Source organism: Lodderomyces beijingensis (genome assembly GCF_963989305.1).
Source record: "Lodderomyces beijingensis strain CBS 14171 genome assembly, chromosome: 1".
Taxonomy (NCBI): Eukaryota; Fungi; Ascomycota; class Pichiomycetes; order Serinales; family Debaryomycetaceae; genus Lodderomyces; species Lodderomyces beijingensis.
The window spans coordinates 972108-988773 of record NC_089970.1 but is presented as its reverse complement, the minus strand read 5'-3'; the positions used below and the strand labels follow the sequence as shown (position 1 = coordinate 988773).

The 16666-nt window shown below is 44.4% G+C and overlaps 7 protein-coding genes across 7 annotated transcripts; 4 read left to right on the top strand and 3 right to left on the bottom strand. All coding sequences in view use genetic code 12, as the record gives it.

The window, feature by feature from the left end:
• Nucleotides 1–62: 62 nt before the first annotated feature.
• LODBEIA_P04180 (uncharacterized protein) lies at nucleotides 63–2138 on the top strand (the record flags this gene model as incomplete). Its single annotated transcript, XM_066974372.1, has 1 exon — nucleotides 63–2138. The coding sequence occupies one exon, from the start codon at nucleotides 63–65 to the stop codon at nucleotides 2136–2138; it is 2076 nt and encodes a 691-aa protein (XP_066827356.1).
• Nucleotides 2139–3413: 1275 nt separating this feature from the next.
• LODBEIA_P04170 (uncharacterized protein) lies at nucleotides 3414–4238 on the top strand (the record flags this gene model as incomplete). Its single annotated transcript, XM_066974361.1, has 1 exon — nucleotides 3414–4238. One exon carries the CDS (start codon nucleotides 3414–3416, stop codon nucleotides 4236–4238), a length of 825 nt encoding a protein of 274 aa, XP_066827355.1.
• A 392-nt stretch (nucleotides 4239–4630) lies between these two features.
• Nucleotides 4631–6343, bottom strand: LODBEIA_P04160 (uncharacterized protein; the record flags this gene model as incomplete). Its single annotated transcript, XM_066974350.1, has 1 exon — nucleotides 4631–6343. The coding sequence occupies one exon, from the start codon at nucleotides 6341–6343 to the stop codon at nucleotides 4631–4633; it is 1713 nt and encodes a 570-aa protein (XP_066827354.1).
• Nucleotides 6344–6736: 393 nt separating this feature from the next.
• LODBEIA_P04150 (uncharacterized protein) lies at nucleotides 6737–7813 on the bottom strand (the record flags this gene model as incomplete). Its single annotated transcript, XM_066974339.1, has 1 exon — nucleotides 6737–7813. The coding sequence occupies one exon, from the start codon at nucleotides 7811–7813 to the stop codon at nucleotides 6737–6739; it is 1077 nt and encodes a 358-aa protein (XP_066827353.1).
• A 270-nt stretch (nucleotides 7814–8083) lies between these two features.
• On the bottom strand, nucleotides 8084–9058 carry LODBEIA_P04140 (uncharacterized protein; the record flags this gene model as incomplete). The annotated part of the gene is made up of 1 exon (XM_066974328.1): nucleotides 8084–9058. One exon carries the CDS (start codon nucleotides 9056–9058, stop codon nucleotides 8084–8086), a length of 975 nt encoding a protein of 324 aa, XP_066827352.1.
• Nucleotides 9059–9346: 288 nt separating this feature from the next.
• On the top strand, nucleotides 9347–12055 carry LODBEIA_P04130 (uncharacterized protein; the record flags this gene model as incomplete). The annotated part of the gene is made up of 1 exon (XM_066974317.1): nucleotides 9347–12055. The coding sequence occupies one exon, from the start codon at nucleotides 9347–9349 to the stop codon at nucleotides 12053–12055; it is 2709 nt and encodes a 902-aa protein (XP_066827351.1).
• Nucleotides 12056–13817: 1762 nt separating this feature from the next.
• Nucleotides 13818–15449, top strand: LODBEIA_P04120 (uncharacterized protein; the record flags this gene model as incomplete). The annotated part of the gene is made up of 1 exon (XM_066974306.1): nucleotides 13818–15449. One exon carries the CDS (start codon nucleotides 13818–13820, stop codon nucleotides 15447–15449), a length of 1632 nt encoding a protein of 543 aa, XP_066827350.1.
• Nucleotides 15450–16666: the final 1217 nt, after the last annotated feature.

Genomic DNA, 16666 nt, shown 5'->3' with positions numbered 1-16666 from the left:
AAGTTATTCCAAGAGACAAACGCAGAAACTTATAGGTTTTTTTTTATTCAACTGTGATGAAGATGATTACTCGCGCTGGAAGGCAAATAGCCAAGAGACAAAGCGTTGTTGTCCTTTCGAAATCACAAGCGTATTTGATTGTTCGTGGGTTTCAAAACTGTGCCGTTCGAAGTAATGTTTCCAAGCCGGAATTAAAATTGGATTTTGAAAAGATTTCGCAAGGAATCGAGCGCCAGCAGCTGCAGACGCAGCAGAAGCAGCCGCAGGATAAGCCACAGGAGCAGCAGAAACAGCAAGAGCTGGTCCTCGAAGAGACTCTTAAAAATTTGGTTACCGAAACCTTGCAAGAAAACGAAGCAGGCGTTATGGAAAACGAGTTTCAAGATTACACTCCAAGCACGTTCAAAGACTTGTATGAAAAGAAAGTCATTTCACAGATGCTTTACAAAGCTATAGACAAATGTCGGTTTACCGACTTGACTCCGATCCAGCAACAAGCCATCATCCCGTTGGCTAAAACTAAAAAAGGAATGGTGTGCCGTGCTAAAACAGGTACTGGTAAAACGCTTACATTTTTGGTGCCAACTATGGAGAGTGCCATCAAAAAGAGACAAGCAAACAAGGGAAGGTGCCATGAGGCTGACTCCATCATCGTGGCGCCAACTAGAGATTTGGCTTTGCAGATTAAACACGAGTTTGACAACGTCATCAGGAACCTTCCCCGTGGCTCTCAGCCACAAGTTGGAGTGGTTATAGGTGGACAACGAAACACATTTGACCCTAGAAGACCGTGCGAGATTGTCATTGCCACGCCTGGTAGATTGGAAGCTGATCTCAGGGACCGTCAGTTCAAGAGCGTGTTTCGCAATGTTGCATACAGAGTCTACGATGAAGCAGATCGGTTGTTGGACGTTGGGTTTGAGCCGCAATTGAACAGCATTGATCGTACGTTGAAAACTATTCGCGAAGAAGATGCTCCGCCATTGAAATCACTCTTGTTCAGCGCCACCGTTGATAACTCGGTGTCGAGGTTTGCCAATAACCAAATTGGAAGAGACTATGAATTTATAAACACCGTTGCCAAAGATGACCCCGAGGTTCATGAAAACGTTCACCAGACCTTATACAACTGTACCGATGCCGTTGACAAGTTCAAGACCTATGTCCATTACGTTAATGACGTTTTCAGAAAAGACAAACGCGCCAAGGTTATTCTCTTTTTGCCCACTCAATCCTCCGTGGAGTGGTTTGGTGAATATATGGACCATAATGCGGGAATTGAGGGTTTGAAATACTCACTCCTGACGTTGCATGGAGGCAAAACTGCTGCGCAACGTAAGCATGCTATTGAGAATTTCAAACGCCACAATGGGTTGTTGATCGCCACCGATGTTGCCGCAAGAGGTCTTGACATCAAGAAAGTCACTCACGTTTTGCAATTGTTTCCCTCGACCGAGGTTGCCGATTACGTCCACAAAGTCGGAAGAACTGGTCGCGCTGGCGAAAAGGGCCATGCTGTCATGTTTACTTCCCCCGTTGAGAAAAACTATGTCCACAGGTTGCGCAAGGAAAGAGGCGTTGAGTTTGCCAGCGTGTACAACAGTTCCGAGCTTCCGATCCAAAAAGACATCTTGAAGGATATCAAGACCTATTACCCAACCGATGAGTTCTTTTTCACCTTTATGAGCTTTTTGGGAAACTTGAAAAGCGTCCACAACTTGCACGGTGATTCGCTCATTGCTGACAATATGAAGTTGTACCGTGCTTTGGTGCAGGACCCAGAAGCCAAGTTGAAAGTCAGTGCCATTACAAAGATGAAAAACTCCATCAGTAGACACATTGCTGCCGAGTATTTCGAGACGAGAAACTCGAGAGATATAGAGCAATTCAGAGGCGGCAATGGTTCTGGACGCGGTGCAAGATTTGGAGGTGGCTATGGTGGAGGCAACAGGTCGCAAAAGAGAGCTTCCTTTTCCGATAACTATGGCCGTGGTTCAAACAGAGGCTTCTCTCGTGGAGGAGATCGTTACTCCGGCAGAAGCAACTTTTCAGACAGAAGAAATTCAGACAGAGGTGGATATTCTGATAGAAGAAGTTCCAGCACAAGGGACTCTTCCTACAATGACGACAGTTATTGAAGGGTGTCAAGAAAAAAAAAAACAACAAAGAAAGTGGAAGGATAATACCCGTGGATGTTTCTTTTTCACACACACAACTTGAAGAAAAGAAGAAACAAGAGAGGACAAGGAGTGTTGATTTTTCAAAGAAAATTTTATTCATCATTTCATTTCATTTCGCAGTCACTTGTATATAGACCGAGGCATCATCTTTCAATGGGCACCCTTCGACAAAGGGGGGGGGGGCATTTTTTCGTGGGGGACATCTTGTGTATAACTAAGTAGGTGAAGGGCCCGCCCCCAATTGAGGCCTGTTGATGCCCGAATTTTTTGTCAATGAATTATTTAAATAGACTTGGATTACAGTGTATCAATCCGGTGTAGGCATTTGGATCCGCTGCCTCTCTGCAAGCTAGCTGATCAAGCAGGAGCCCATTAAAGACCTAAGCTGGTATAGATTCATCTAGAACAAAAAGGCGTCTTTTTTCCTATTTCGACTTTAAAGGACCACCCTGAGAGCACCGATCAACAAGGGCGACGCATATAATTTCTTTGGAAACGAGAGTGTTCCCGATCCCAAAGATTACGGATCACCAGTGATCACCGCGATGGTTTGGAAAACACCATAACCACCGCCATCACCGCCATCGCCGCCATCTACCCACCTGGTCCACACAATTTGTCCGCTTGTAGATTCGCTTTTTCTTTTTCCCGCCTGCGTCACTGAACCGCCCTCGTATATCAATGTTCACGCCTCTTCGTACGAAGCTGCTGCTGCAAAAAATAAGGACCTCTCTTGCAACACCCACGAGATCAGACGACTTTTTTTTCCACCCAATAAGAATCTTGACTTAAAAGGTTTGAAAATTTAATCTATCTTAGAGTTGTCTCCTTTCCCTCGTGGTATTTGCCGCCATCTCTTTGATGTTTACTATATGACGACAGTGTAGGCGTTTTGCTGCACGTGACTCACGCAAGCCGCGCGTCTGCACTTTCTTCTTCCGGCAGTGGCTTCCATTCTCTCTCGCTCTATTTTGCGTTCCGCTTTCGTACAAAGCGCAAGGCGCAAGTTGAAACTTGGGTCGGGAAACTTCCTATCGGAAAAAAAAAAATTTCATTGCTCCAGTAATCGCTCGTCATCACAGATTATTACACCTACTGCTATCATGATCGTACATAGGTATACAAATATATATATTTATATATAAAAGGAAGAGAGTAAGCTGCAATTGGGTCTCAAACTCCAGTGCTTATGGATCCACTGATAAAGAGTGACTTGAGACTAGGAACCAGAGGATGTACAACGCAGTGGCTGAGAATGTCTTGGGGACGATAGGGACGATTTTTTGGTGCGTGCAGCTTATCCCCCAGATTATAAGAAACTACAGAGTAAAGAACTGTGAAGGGTTGCCGCCAGTCATGATGTTTTTGTGGGCCGCCAGTGGAGTTCCTTTCTCAATCTACTTCTTTGGCATAGACGGTTCTATTCCCTTAAGGGTCCAACCACAGTTGTTCACCTTCTTTTGTTTGGTGACATGGGCTCAGACTTTATATTATCCGCCGCACCAGATCAAGCGGTTGCGCATGGTTGCCGTGGTGGGGTCGTTTGTCTTGGTCTCGGTTGGTTTGGAGACGGGGTTCATCTTGTGGTTGAGGCCTCTTTACAGAGACGGCAAGGAGTGGCCAATGATCATCATTGGGGTCATTGCCTCGGTGTTGCTTGCCTTGGGGTTGATCCCGCCTTACTTTGAGTTGGCGAAACGCAAAGGTGAGGTTGTTGGGATCAATTTCATCTTTTTGTCGATGGACTCGTTGGGGGCTATATTTTCATTGTTGAGTGTGGTGGTGGGCAAGATGGATATCATGAGTATTGTGTTGTATGCTATCGTGTTTGCTTTGGAGCTTGGAATCTTCACCAGCCACTTTATCTGGTGGTTGAGATTTGGACGAATGGAGAGGAGCAGGAGCAAAAACGGTGGTGATGATGATGATGATGATAATAAGGGATCTGAAATGAATGATTCTGTGGATGAATCTGCTGAAGAACAGATTGAAACTTGCTCGTCGGCATCGGGTGAAAAGCGTTTTAAACACGAGAACGGAACGGAAAAGCGCGAATGACAATGTCGCTAGCTTGAACAAGAGTTCCCAATATGTTTGTTGTATGGATATTAATGTATGTGGATATGGTTAGCCACATAGCACAATCTTAATAATGAAATTAATAGAAAGCATATCGTACTGATTGTAGAGAGTGAACCCGGTTCACCTGAGAGTCGAGATGGTGTCTCCATGCTCGTCAACCGCAATAGTGCGACTGGGAATTTATATTCATTTCTTTTGATGCGGATTTTAATCTATTCTATAAAAGAAACCCAAATGCACATTCTCTTAGAAGTCGATCTCCACTGGTAATAGCTTGAAGATGCCAGACCTAAAGCGTTGCCAGAGGTGACCAGATCAACCTCTAAATACATACATCTGCACCCACCACTTATCCACTTTATCGGTGGTCACTGCGGTGGTTCAGGAACAATCACCTGGTCCGCAATCTCCTTACTTGCAGACTTCTTTTCATCCCCCACATCGCCAAACCGCTCTTGCACTTCAATGTTGATATCTCTCGTGAGCGCCAAGTACGCCAACAAGCACACAATGAGAAAGCTATTAAATAGCGACACTTTCTTCTGGAAACTCATCTCATTGTTCAAATGACGGATCTGCTCTGCCGAGTCCTTCAAGTACTGCTTATAACTAAGCTCTTGAAGTCGTAGCAAGTTGGCATACTGGTCGTGTAAGAGGCTGTACGAGTCCTTAAAAGTCATGAGCTGGTTGAGCAAAGTGGCATTCACCGAGCTTATCAAGTTGTTGAAGTTGGTCGACTGCCGTCTTTCCAAATTCGAAAATGCCGTGCTCAATAGTTTCAGCTGCTCTTCAACGTAGAGCAAGGATAGCGTCGCGTTGGACTCGAGCAACGATAGTCGTTTCATGATGTTCTTGTAGATTGACTCCTGGGTGGTCTTTGTCGACGCCAGAGCCGTCAGCGCGGATGTGCTCAAGGAGTTTGCTTCATTCGGTAGACATAGTTCCTGTGTGGTTGCATTGTAGTCCCGGAGAAACTCATTGAGCCGCAAGTGCGGCAACACTACCCTGCACTCGTTCATGGTGTCGTTTAGTAGCAACGTGTCGTTATCAACCAGGTTCTCGTTCGCTGTCTCCACCTTGGCTACTTCGTAAGAGACATCGTGGTCGCGGTCGTGGTTTTCTCGCTCTTCCTTGAACTCATCAATCATGGTCTTACCATGGACTCGAATCAACGAGATGGGGCAATAAAACTCATTGCCGTAGTGGCTTAGGATATCGACCCGCAAGAATCTCGCCCAGATCAACGGGTTTTCAATGTTAAACAGCTGTAGTTCTCGTGAGTTTTGCGCTTGGTAAATGCCAATCTCCTTCCACTCCTTAGCCGGGAACCGATCGCTTACACTCACTTTGATGTCCTTGAACATGGATGAAAAGAATTCAAAGTTCCCGAGCGAAACTTGCCCCACGAGTATATCCTGACATAGCTCGATAATGACGTATTTGTGATGCACCGAACACTGATTGAGGAGGTACGTATCCTTGTTTTCCTTGAGGATGGCGGACGCACCTTTCGCTTGGGCGTTGGTTTCCACAATGGTGGCCCCGCAGTCCATCGAGGCAAAGTTGAATTTATCCTTGTAAACTTTCCCGTTTACTTTCTTCTTGTTCTTTTTCTTTGCCGCGTCCGAGCTCGAGTTTGAGTCCGCCCCCGAGGTCGCGGGGTCCGTGATGTTTACTCGCACAGGTTCAGCTGCGGGTTTCTTTGCAAGCGTTTGGTTTTTGGAGTTATTTGTGGAGTCATTATCAGACTCGATCTTTTGCCTTTTCCACTCTTCAAATGACATAAAATGGCACGCATCGATTATTGAATCGTTGTGCACGGACCTCTCGTCTTCTTTTGCTGCTGAGCCTTCGACTGGTGTTTGTAGTAGAAGCAGACTGCTGCCATCTTCGGTCGTTGCCTCCGTCAACGGTGCTGAGTGGTTGCCCTGTATGAGGAAAACGGGGAGTGGACTTCGCAAAGGTGAGATGCTCTCTGATGCATTCGCAGATGCTGCAGAAGCTGCTGCACCGGGATTAGCTTGAGTTAGTGCACTGAATATAGTTGGTGTGACTGCCCATATCAACCATTTTTGAAGCATCGATTTTTTTCTTTGGGAGACAAGTGTTCCACCTGAGAACACTTTGTTCTACCGTTGTTCTTTGGGAGTAGGAGGAAAAGCAGACCAATATCTATGTTCTTGTCTCTGATAAGTGCTTATGATAGGTATTCGCAACTAAATACGTTAACCGTGGGAGAGGCTGATTTGCAGTAAGAAAACGTAATCGTGAACGAGAGAGGGAGAGAGAATGAGCCACACTTTTGGTTGTGATGACTGCAACGGAGTCTGTATATGTTACACCTACAACCAAAGAGGCCAATACAAACACAGGGCAAGGCGAGATGGAAAGGAAAATAAGAGGGTAAAGACATGGGTACATCTAAATGTTAGCATGTTTTCATCTTTTATTCATAAAACAAAAAAAAAAAATCTTCACCTCCATTCACCAGTGGAATACTCCTCCTTTCTTGGCCGTCCAACGTGTCTCTTTTTCAGCGGATTCTCATCGTAATCTCGTCTCATGCTTTCTCTCTTTAATCTTCTCAAGTTTCTGATTCTTTCATTTTCCCTTCTTTCAATTTCGCTCGAGCTCAAGATCTCAACCGAGGGTTCCCAGCGGTCATTGCCATTTGAGATGCTGCTCTCCGTAAAGATCCTCAACCCATTCTCGAATATTATACCCTTGACAAGATGCAAGTTGTGAAGTTCGTTATTGAAAGACCCGTCGATGGCTTCTTTCTTGACCCGGATGATAATCTCATGCAAGGCGTGCGAGATGGCGAGCTGGAACTCCAAGGAGAGACCGAGGTCGGCAACAACAATCTCTGCAAACTGTTCTGGCGTGACTTCGTTTTGGTTCAAGTCCCATTCTATCCTGTCCTGGTACAACTGTTTATTCAAATTGACGGACAAGTCAATGATGACGTTGCACGGGTTCCTGTTTGAGATGGTAAGACTCGACGCATACGAGTACTCGTCCAACTGCTGCGTGATTGAGTCGGCAATTTGGGTAATCATCTGGTTGGGCAACTCGAGGTCATTGCAAAGAATCGCGGCGAAATCGGTGGGGGTCACTAGCGACTCATTCATGTTCCACATGAATATGTCATTGAGCTTGTGGTTGGTGTGCGTGCTCTCGATATTCAATTTGATAGGTATCAACACGTCGGGCTTGCCTGTTTGAGCATTCACGTTAATCTCATTCTCGAGCAGTTTGAGTCTCGGCGTGTTTCGCGCTGGTGTAAACTTCTGAATGTCGACCTGCGTCTTGGCTTCTATGATAGTTCGGCTGCTTCTCCCGTTCTCGTACGCCAAGTCGTTGGGTGTCGACTCAAACTCGAAATCATCTCCGAAATCCTCGGCGTAGTTGATTTGTTGTGCATGTCGTTTGGCTTGTCTTCCCGTCGGCACTATGTTCACGAGCAAAGCGTTTGTTTCACTCGATAGCCTTCTCGAGATACTCGAGGCCAAGGCTTGAACCTGAAATGAGGATGGATTGTACGACGTCATGGGTTATATACTTCTTCTTCTTTGGAAGGTGCTGGAGAATCTCGGGGTGTGAAAGTGTTTCAAGTTTGAAGTTTGTAGTTTGTAGTTTGAAGTTTGAATATTGTCCCGATACTGAGAGGGAGAAAGAAAAAAAAATTTTGAAGAGGTGGTACGAGCGGTAGCGTGGCTCTGATTTTAGCATGGGAAGCCAGTTTGCAACCAGCTTCGTTGTAGAGACATCGAGGAGAGTAAAGAAAGGGCCTCTGGCCTCTTTTTTGTTTATCTGGGTAGCTAGTATTCGGATCTAGTGCTATCTTTGGTCGACTCTTCAAGCCTTTTTATTTCGTCCTTCCCGAGCCATTTCCAGATGGGAAATCTCCAATTCAAGCCGTCCCTGTCCCCAAGATAGTAGCTACTTTCCATTCCCCCACCATGGGGCACTTCCTTCAAGTATGTGCATCTTTCTATTCTCGAGTGGACAAGTGCCATGCTGCACATTACACAGGGCTCGTGAGTGGTGTAAACAATCATTTTCGTACATAGGTAGCCTCTCTCGCGGTTTGGATTATGGCTATTGCTATTTTCGTTCCTTTGCAGGAGCTCATTCTGTGCAATCTTTTCAATCGCCCGCATCACGCTGTGTTTTGTCGGTCGCTGGTCCCCGTCATTCACGGCGATTGTTTGTATTTCGATCCTTTTGTCAATTTCTTTGGCCATGATAGTGACCAGCCCTTCATTTGAGCCCTGGGAGCCGAGCGAGTCGAGAAGTTGCTGTATCATTCGTCGCTCCTGCTCCATGTCGAATGCAGCTAAACTCGAGTTTAGGAACTGGTGGTTGGGGTTTCCCTTCCACGTCATTGGCCAGATCTGGGACCATTTCAAACTTGTTTGCTTGGTACTTGCAGAGCGAGCCGGCACGTCTGCAACGTCGATGGAAACCACATCGAGCAGGTGGAGGGATCTTTCAATCTCTTGTTTCTGTGGCTCTCCCGTGTAGGGACAAATGAGCGCTCTAATACAACTCCCTTCTTTGGTCATTCTCTTTAGATGCTTTAGCGTGTCATTCTGCTCATCGTCATATTTGTCCTTGAGAATCGTAATGAGGCTCTTGGTCTGCTGGGGCTCTATTGTACAAGTCCAAACTGGGATTAGCGCTGGCTCCTCGGGATCCTTGTCGTTAGCAAGTCGAATTTGCTTGAGCGTGCCGTATAGGATGCCATTGTGCAAGTCTACCTGACTATTAAAATCCCCGTTACTCTTGATCATATAACTAAACAAATAAGTTGCAATTGGTACATCGAAACGCTGTCTGGTCTTATATCTGGATCAGATCAGACGGAATCTGCAATCGAATATCAAGTTTTTTTTATTCCCTTCTTTTTTTACCTTTGGGTATAAATTTGCGCGAAATCGCGTCTGTGAATCGATAACCGCTTTCTCATCTTCTTTTCGTTCTTTCTTTTTGGCACCCAATTCCATTGCCACAAGAAAATAACCACCACTTTCTCATACAACCATCCAGAGAAAGTTCCATGGTCTGTACCTTTGGTAAGTATGCAAAAGTATTGCAGCTTGAGCGACTTTGTCGAAAAGTTTGCCTCAATTGAGCATGAGCTTCCGAGTTTTAAAAAGTTTCTCAAGACAGTGCGAATATACCGTGTTTCAAAGCAGGAAAGACACCATGTGCCACCACAGCTCAGACACAAAAGACATTACAAGAGATATTTACGACTAATCACGATCACTCTACTTCGACAAAAGTCAAAAAATGTCTTGCTCAGCGGGATGCCCGAAGTTGTCAAGCAAGCGTACACCAAAAAAATCACCTCGGCGCTTAATCACAAATCCTCGTTCTTCAACATGGGTGAGTTGCACTCGTACAATTGGCAACGGGTGTTTCAATTGCTAGGCTCGTTGCGACTATCCGAGCTAATCATCAACTGGAAAGGGTTTGTTGTAAAGCAAAATGTAAACGGCGGTAAAGGTAATGAGGAGGGGTTTGTACAAATATTTGGAAACGGTTTACAATATACACAAAGAGTTGTGTCGAGGGAAACAAAATGCATTGAGAAACATGACGTGTTGAGCAAGGGCCATAGGAATCCCAGGTTTTGGCATTACACTTTGGTCAAGTCTACCGGTGACGAGTTGGTAAAGGAAATATTTGGTCAAGAGGCCAAAGCTCGAAGGTTCCGCCAGGTTAAGAAAGTTTTGGAAACGATTCTAGAGAATGACAAAAAGTGCCGATATGATATATTGTACCAAAGGATGCTACTTGCTTCCAAGACGGTTGACGTTGACAATATCACAAGCAATGCAAGCAGCCAGGAAGAGGTGATTAGATTCATATTTGTCATTTTAGGCAAGTTGTTGAGCTTGGAGGCGTGGGGAGGCCCGGCAAATAAAAAAGTGTTCCGGGATAAAACGATCCAGTACTTGAAGCTAGAGTCACAATCGCGAGTGCATATTCATGACATTTGCCAAGGATTGAAGTTGAGTGGGTTTGAATGGTTTGGGAAAGCATCAATCTCGTCGAAACAGGATTTTGAAGTGAGGACAACAATGATGCAGCAGTATACGCAATGGATCTTTGAGCTGCTAGTTAAAAAAATTATTAAGGAGTTTTGGCACGTCTCGGTATCCACTGATGGCAAGATGTTGTATTTTCCAAAATATGTGTGGCACAAGATCTCGTACTTGTGGCTTGAACGCTATGCACAGGAAAATTTCATTCAAACGGGTCTCACTGGAAGAGAAAAGTACAATTATGGCAAGATTAAATTGATACCGAAGAGGGCTACTTTTAGAGTAGTGTGCGTGCCGGCTAAAAGAGAGATTGCACATGTTGCTCGCAAGCTTGATCCACAGACCATGACCAAGCAGGAAATTGCATTTAATATATTTAGAGCCAACGAGTTGAGGCCGGTGAGATTGACTCTATTGAAAAAATTGAACGAGAGGAAGAGAGAGAATGTGTGTTACCAAACCACGGCCACCTCCAACCAGCAGGTGGCTGAACGAATCATGGATTTTCGTGCGGAGCTTTTGACAAAGTTTGGAGGTACAAGTATCCCCAAGCTATATATGGTCAAGTGGGATATGCGGGAGTGCTATGACCAAATAAACCAAAAACAGTTGATGAGCAAGGTTGTGGATTTGTTCAAGTCGGATCCACTCGGGACAAAATACTACTGTCGAACTTATTCCAAAGTTGACCAATTTTTGAGAATAAAGCAGGTGAAACACAAAGTGGAGTCCAACTTTGCTGAATTTGATTTAATGACAAGTGATGCCGACGATAGAGGTAACAACGGCAAGTCTACAAGGCCGACGATGACGAAGATGACGAAGATGACGATTGACAAGGGAAAGACTGTAACGCTAACACGGAAGGATATTTTGGACATGTGCATACAACAGATATTCGGGGCAAAAGCTATATTTCGGAACCCCATCACACAAGAATTGAGCTACTACAGAAGAAAGAAAGGCGTGTTTCAAGGTTTCAGCCTCCTGAGCATATTCTGCGACATCATCTACAGCGCCTTGGTGGCTGACAAGTTCAAGTTTCTTTGGGACTCGGGGCTGCCGTTTTCACTAACCAGAATGGTGGACGACTTTATCTTTATTTCACCAGACCGAGACCTATATGACAAAGTGTACGCAATAGTGCAAGACAGCAATAATGCACTAGCCAAGTATGGAGCATTTGTCAACAGTGCCAAAACTATAGTTGTCAATGACGACACCACGGACGAAAGGATCAATTTTGTCGGATTGGACATTGAAGTCGCGACTTTGAAATTCAAAAAGGACTACTACCAGCTGGACATGTCAGATGCCGGAGGTATCATCACCAGCCAGTACCGCACGTTCCAGTCGGTGTTGGCGTACTTGAAAAAGTCGTACTCGTTGAGGTTGCACCATTATCTCCTCGTCTGCGAAAACGACCAATTGGGCTCCGTAAAGGAAAACGTCACCAACTTGATGGAATTCATCGTGGGCATCTTCAAAAGGGCGTATCGGCGAATAGCGCTGTTGGACACTTTTAAGCCTGCACGGTTTATCCACTTTCTATCATACTTGATCGCCGACACATTGACCAAATTTGTCAAATACAACTCATCGTTTGAATCTGTCGATGACTTGTTTGAAAGCATACAACACTGCTTGATATATGTTTTGAAGAATGAGAAGCAGTACCAGCCCGTTGTTAATTGGATATACGATTTGAAAATAGAGTGGTTTTTGGGGGCTGACTGAGAAAAAAAAGAAAAAAAAAAGAAAAAAAAAAGAAAGAAAAAAAGATCTAAAAAAAAATCTCGGAACAGCGGAAGTAAGTAGTTTCGTGGGTCACACAACATAGCCCCATATTGAAAATAAAAAAAAAGAATCTAATGCTGTCTCAAAAGGACCATGAGCGTCAACGCGCTTATTATCTTACAAGCGATCCTGGGGACTGTCTAATGCATGCATCTTATGCTAGACTTATTGAGTATCCACCTGCTAATGGCCATCGAGAGAGACACAGAGAAAGAGAGAGGGATCACGCGTTAAATGAACAAGCTTTTGAGATTCTTGGCTCGGCGAGGGAAACAGTTGCACGGTCCAGCACTATTGCTGTTGCTAATGGGGGCCCCGTGGATTGCCACGAGTCTAGAATCAAAAAAAAAAACGGGTGGAGCGGCATCGACATCCTCGTCCAGTTCCAGCATATACCGCTCGCAGCTATGGCTTCGAGCAAACTGTGGGGAGGGGAAGAGAAAAAAGGAGTAGAAAGAAAGAGAGAGACAAAACGTGAGCTACTTTTGGAAATACAATAGCGTTGCAGCACACCTCGACAAGTCAAAACGCTACCCGATGCCGATACCCCAAATACGCATCACATACACCCCCAAAAAAACTACTTGGTGCGGCGTTCTGCAGCTCTCCAGAAAGTTGCGCCAAAGGCCGGCTCGCCTCGCCCTACGACAGCTCCACTAAATGCCACCCTAATGCTACACTAGTGGCTCCGCCAGAAATAATAAAGTCTGTAAATCCGTCAACGCCATTTTCTGAAAAAGTCCAGACCCCCCAGGAACCAGAGAGGGAAACCGAGAAAAGAAAAAGCAATTTACGGGGCAAGGAAAAAGAAGAAAACGAAAATCGAATCAGAAATCTCTTGCAAATGGAGAAAGAAAGAAGGAAAGAAAGAAGGAATTAAAAAAGGGGGTGGCGACATTCACCAAACACGTGTTTCGCTACGCTATGCCACCACCTAACGGGTAGTCCCACCCGCGAGTAAAACAACTTCAAGACCATACGGTGAAGAAAGTGCAAAAAGAAGGGATAACCAGCCTGTGTGCCGTTCGGTACTGGCGGTTTAAGCCTTCGTCACCAACATTCATTGGAGAGAAAATGCCTCATTTGACCTCCACAGGGCCTGTGTGGCTTTCAGAGTGTTTTTTAAAAAAAAAACAGAAAATGGCATATCCCTTGGGCCATTTGAAGCTACGTGGAGAAGAAAGAGCCAGAGTTGTAAAAATAGAAATGGTTGAAATTGCCGCAGGGCCGATTGACACATTTATTATGCCCTGGTCGACTTCTGCTGTGTTACTGTGTTGCCGTATTGCGGTGAATATTTTCCGGGGGGGGGGCGTTTCGCACTTTTTGGCGGTGTAAGAAAAAATTGTTGGCTGTGGCTCACTTGCTGTGCAAAGGAACTGTAACCCCGAAACAGCGAGCATCTAGCGGTTGTCCTTATTTTCTGCTATGCCGTCACATATAATTTGGCGAGTCTGCACACAAGAAATATGGAGGGGTTGTGGTTCTGGTGATGGGATATAGCTGTGCGTTGGCGTACATTTTGGGGTTTTCTTCTTGGATTTGCTTGGAACTATGAGTAATCAAGGGATACGAAATCATGGCGTATATTTGAAGACATTGCAAGTATAAATAGAACCCGGATTACAGTTTGGAAACAGATGAGAAAATATTGTGGCACCTGAGCAACAACAATAGAAGAACGCAAACAAGCTACGACAAGATGGCATCTTTGGAACGTGCTCCATTGGAGTTGTTACAATACATCATATACAAGCACCTCAAACGGCTGCTGTCTGATCCATTTGAATACCAATCCACGCTTGCAAGAATAGCACCGGCATCTGCGCTTATGCGCCACATTTCAACTGAAATCTTATACAGAGACATCACGATTTACAACGACGACAACAACAGCATTCTCGAGCAACAAGGAGACCGCACTTTTATCCACATCTCCCACTTGACCCAATTTGTCCACTGTTTGACCTTGGACAATTTTTTGAAGATCAGGTCGATCCACATCCACTGCAGGTCCAATTTCAACAAGTTTGAGTACTCGGAGTTGTACAACAAGTTGTTGCATTTCTGGACGAGACGCCAGCATTGCATCGAGTTGATCAATTTCGATATCGACAATATGAGAAAGAATCAAACCATCTTGCAGCAATTGGCCAAGCACAGCTGCGAAGTGGTTGAGGAAAATGACGAGGTTGACCTTCAACTGAGCTATGGAAGTAAAGGAAAGAACAAGTTGGCAAATCTCCTGAACTGGTCAATCTTGAATGCCCAGGAGCTCCTGAATTTGCCCTTGACGAGTCCAAGCTTGAAAACATTGGACATTTTCGTTGAGGCTGTCTTTGGCGATGAATTTTTGCCCCACCAGCACTTGCAGTTGCAAAATTTGCAGCAGTTGAACTTGAACACGACTTTGTCGACCCAGTGCTTTCTCCAGTTGAACCTTTGCATGCCCTCGTTGAAAAAAGTGTCCATTTCATACTCGCATTCTTTTAACAAACCAGCCATTGATTTCAAGGACTACCAACGCATGATTGATTTTAACCAGTTGACAGATTTGGAACTCAAGTTTAATTGCTTGCACGATGATTGCACTTGCATAAACCAGTTTTATCACAACCTTGCCCACCAAGCCAACGACGATATGACGCCTAATTTCTCCAAATTGAAAAAACTCACGATAATCAACCACAATTCCAAAAATCAAGTGAGCAACCTCCAGCAGTATGTTTATCTCATCTCGAACCAGTTCCCCGCTTTGTTCAACAAGTTCCCAAACTTGGAGTATTTGTACTTGAATGTTAATGAGTTTATCAAGAATGACCAGTGTAAGATAAACTGGGACAATTTCGTGCAACTGATCAAGTTGCTTCCAAATTTACGAGACTTGACGATTGTCGATTTTTTCAAATGGTGGATCCCTACAATCCAGCTCACGAGGGCATCTCTCATCAACACGTGTGGCTGTGACCAGTGTCAGCTGATTAGACAGGAGTTTCAAAAGATGGCTTTACACGACGAAAAGAATCATTTCACCCATAATTTTACCGACTTTGTCCTGGAGTCTAATCATGAACCAGCGCCATCCCATTTGGACATGGCCCGCAAATGCAACAGCAAGTTTCTTTCTTACTTGTTTACTGCGCATCAGTCGCAATTCCACCAGCTGATCATTTACTCCATGTCCACTTTTTACTTCAGGAAAGTATTTGGTGACGGACACTTGTTGACTCAATTCCAAGAGTTGTTGAGACACAATCAATTGAACAAGTTGGCTCAAAAGTTAAAAGACAATAACAACAGGTTGGTTATTAATTTTGGAGGAGTTTTGGTATAAAAAGAAAAGGTATTTTGAAACAGTTTAAGGAAAAATATATAGGCGTTTTTTTTTTAGTTTGATTTTGGACATTTATAATCATAAGAAGTTAATACTCGGTGTATTTTCAGCTCAAAAATTTTAACAACCTCTACCTCTTGTTAGATAATGGATATTTTGGCTGCAAAGTTGTTCACTGGTTGCAAAAACAAAAGAGGAAAGGAAACGTGCCTTGTTTTCTTGTACCTGTCAAAAAAATGAAAGATGTCAAGTTGATCGGAGCTTTATCAGACAAAATTTCATTTTTTGTTCTCAAAAGCGAGTGGCCTATTCTGAGATATAGATACGACAAATCTTGAAATCAAGTTGTTCGTTTTATCCCTTCATGTGCTGATGGTTTTGCCATAGTCGGGATCTTGAGACGCTTGGCCACTTTGCTACACAAATTCAAAGATCTAAGCACATCCAAACACCAGACAAGCTACATCCTTACACCAGACAAAGCTGCATCCAAACACCAGACAGCTCGCATCCAAACACCAGAAAAAGTCGCATCCAAACACCAGACAAAATAACATCCTTACCGCAATAGTTGACAAAAGCGCAAGTAAATGATGCTGCCAAAAGCTACGAGGTTCGCAAGGCAGTTGCTTTGTCAAGAAATGAGATTGTGCATCTGTCCTTGGTTTGATGAAACTCCACCCCCTTCTCAATTACTGTTTTCAAAAGAAATTCTGTTTCTTCAACGTTGTGGCTGAGTTGTGACCGGTTGACACATCTACAGTTTCTTCTGCAAAACTTGTATTGGAACAAGTTGGGTTGCCTTCCTCGTACAAGAAGAACTCACGAAATTGCTTTTCTTCTACTCATCACGGTCGATCCGACTGTAGCATTAACGATGTAAATTCATGAAAAATACAAAATTGCAAAAAAAGAACTTGACTAATAACAAGCTGACTGTGTGATCATCATTGAAGGCTCTATCTTTCGGCAAATGTTGTACGTACGGCCTTTGGAATTTCTTTGGTTCTGCACTCACGGAAGTTCAACCACGGTACAAGATTCTGAACAAAAGCCCTCAACATGAGAGACGAGACAGACGCAGATTAAACACACGTAAGTTACAGAAAATATACCCCGGTTCCGGAGAAACCGCACTTATTACTGGACAAAAGAAAAACTGGACATATCAGCCAGCCTCAGCTGTGTTCTTAAGCGGCATTGTCGTTGAAAAAGAT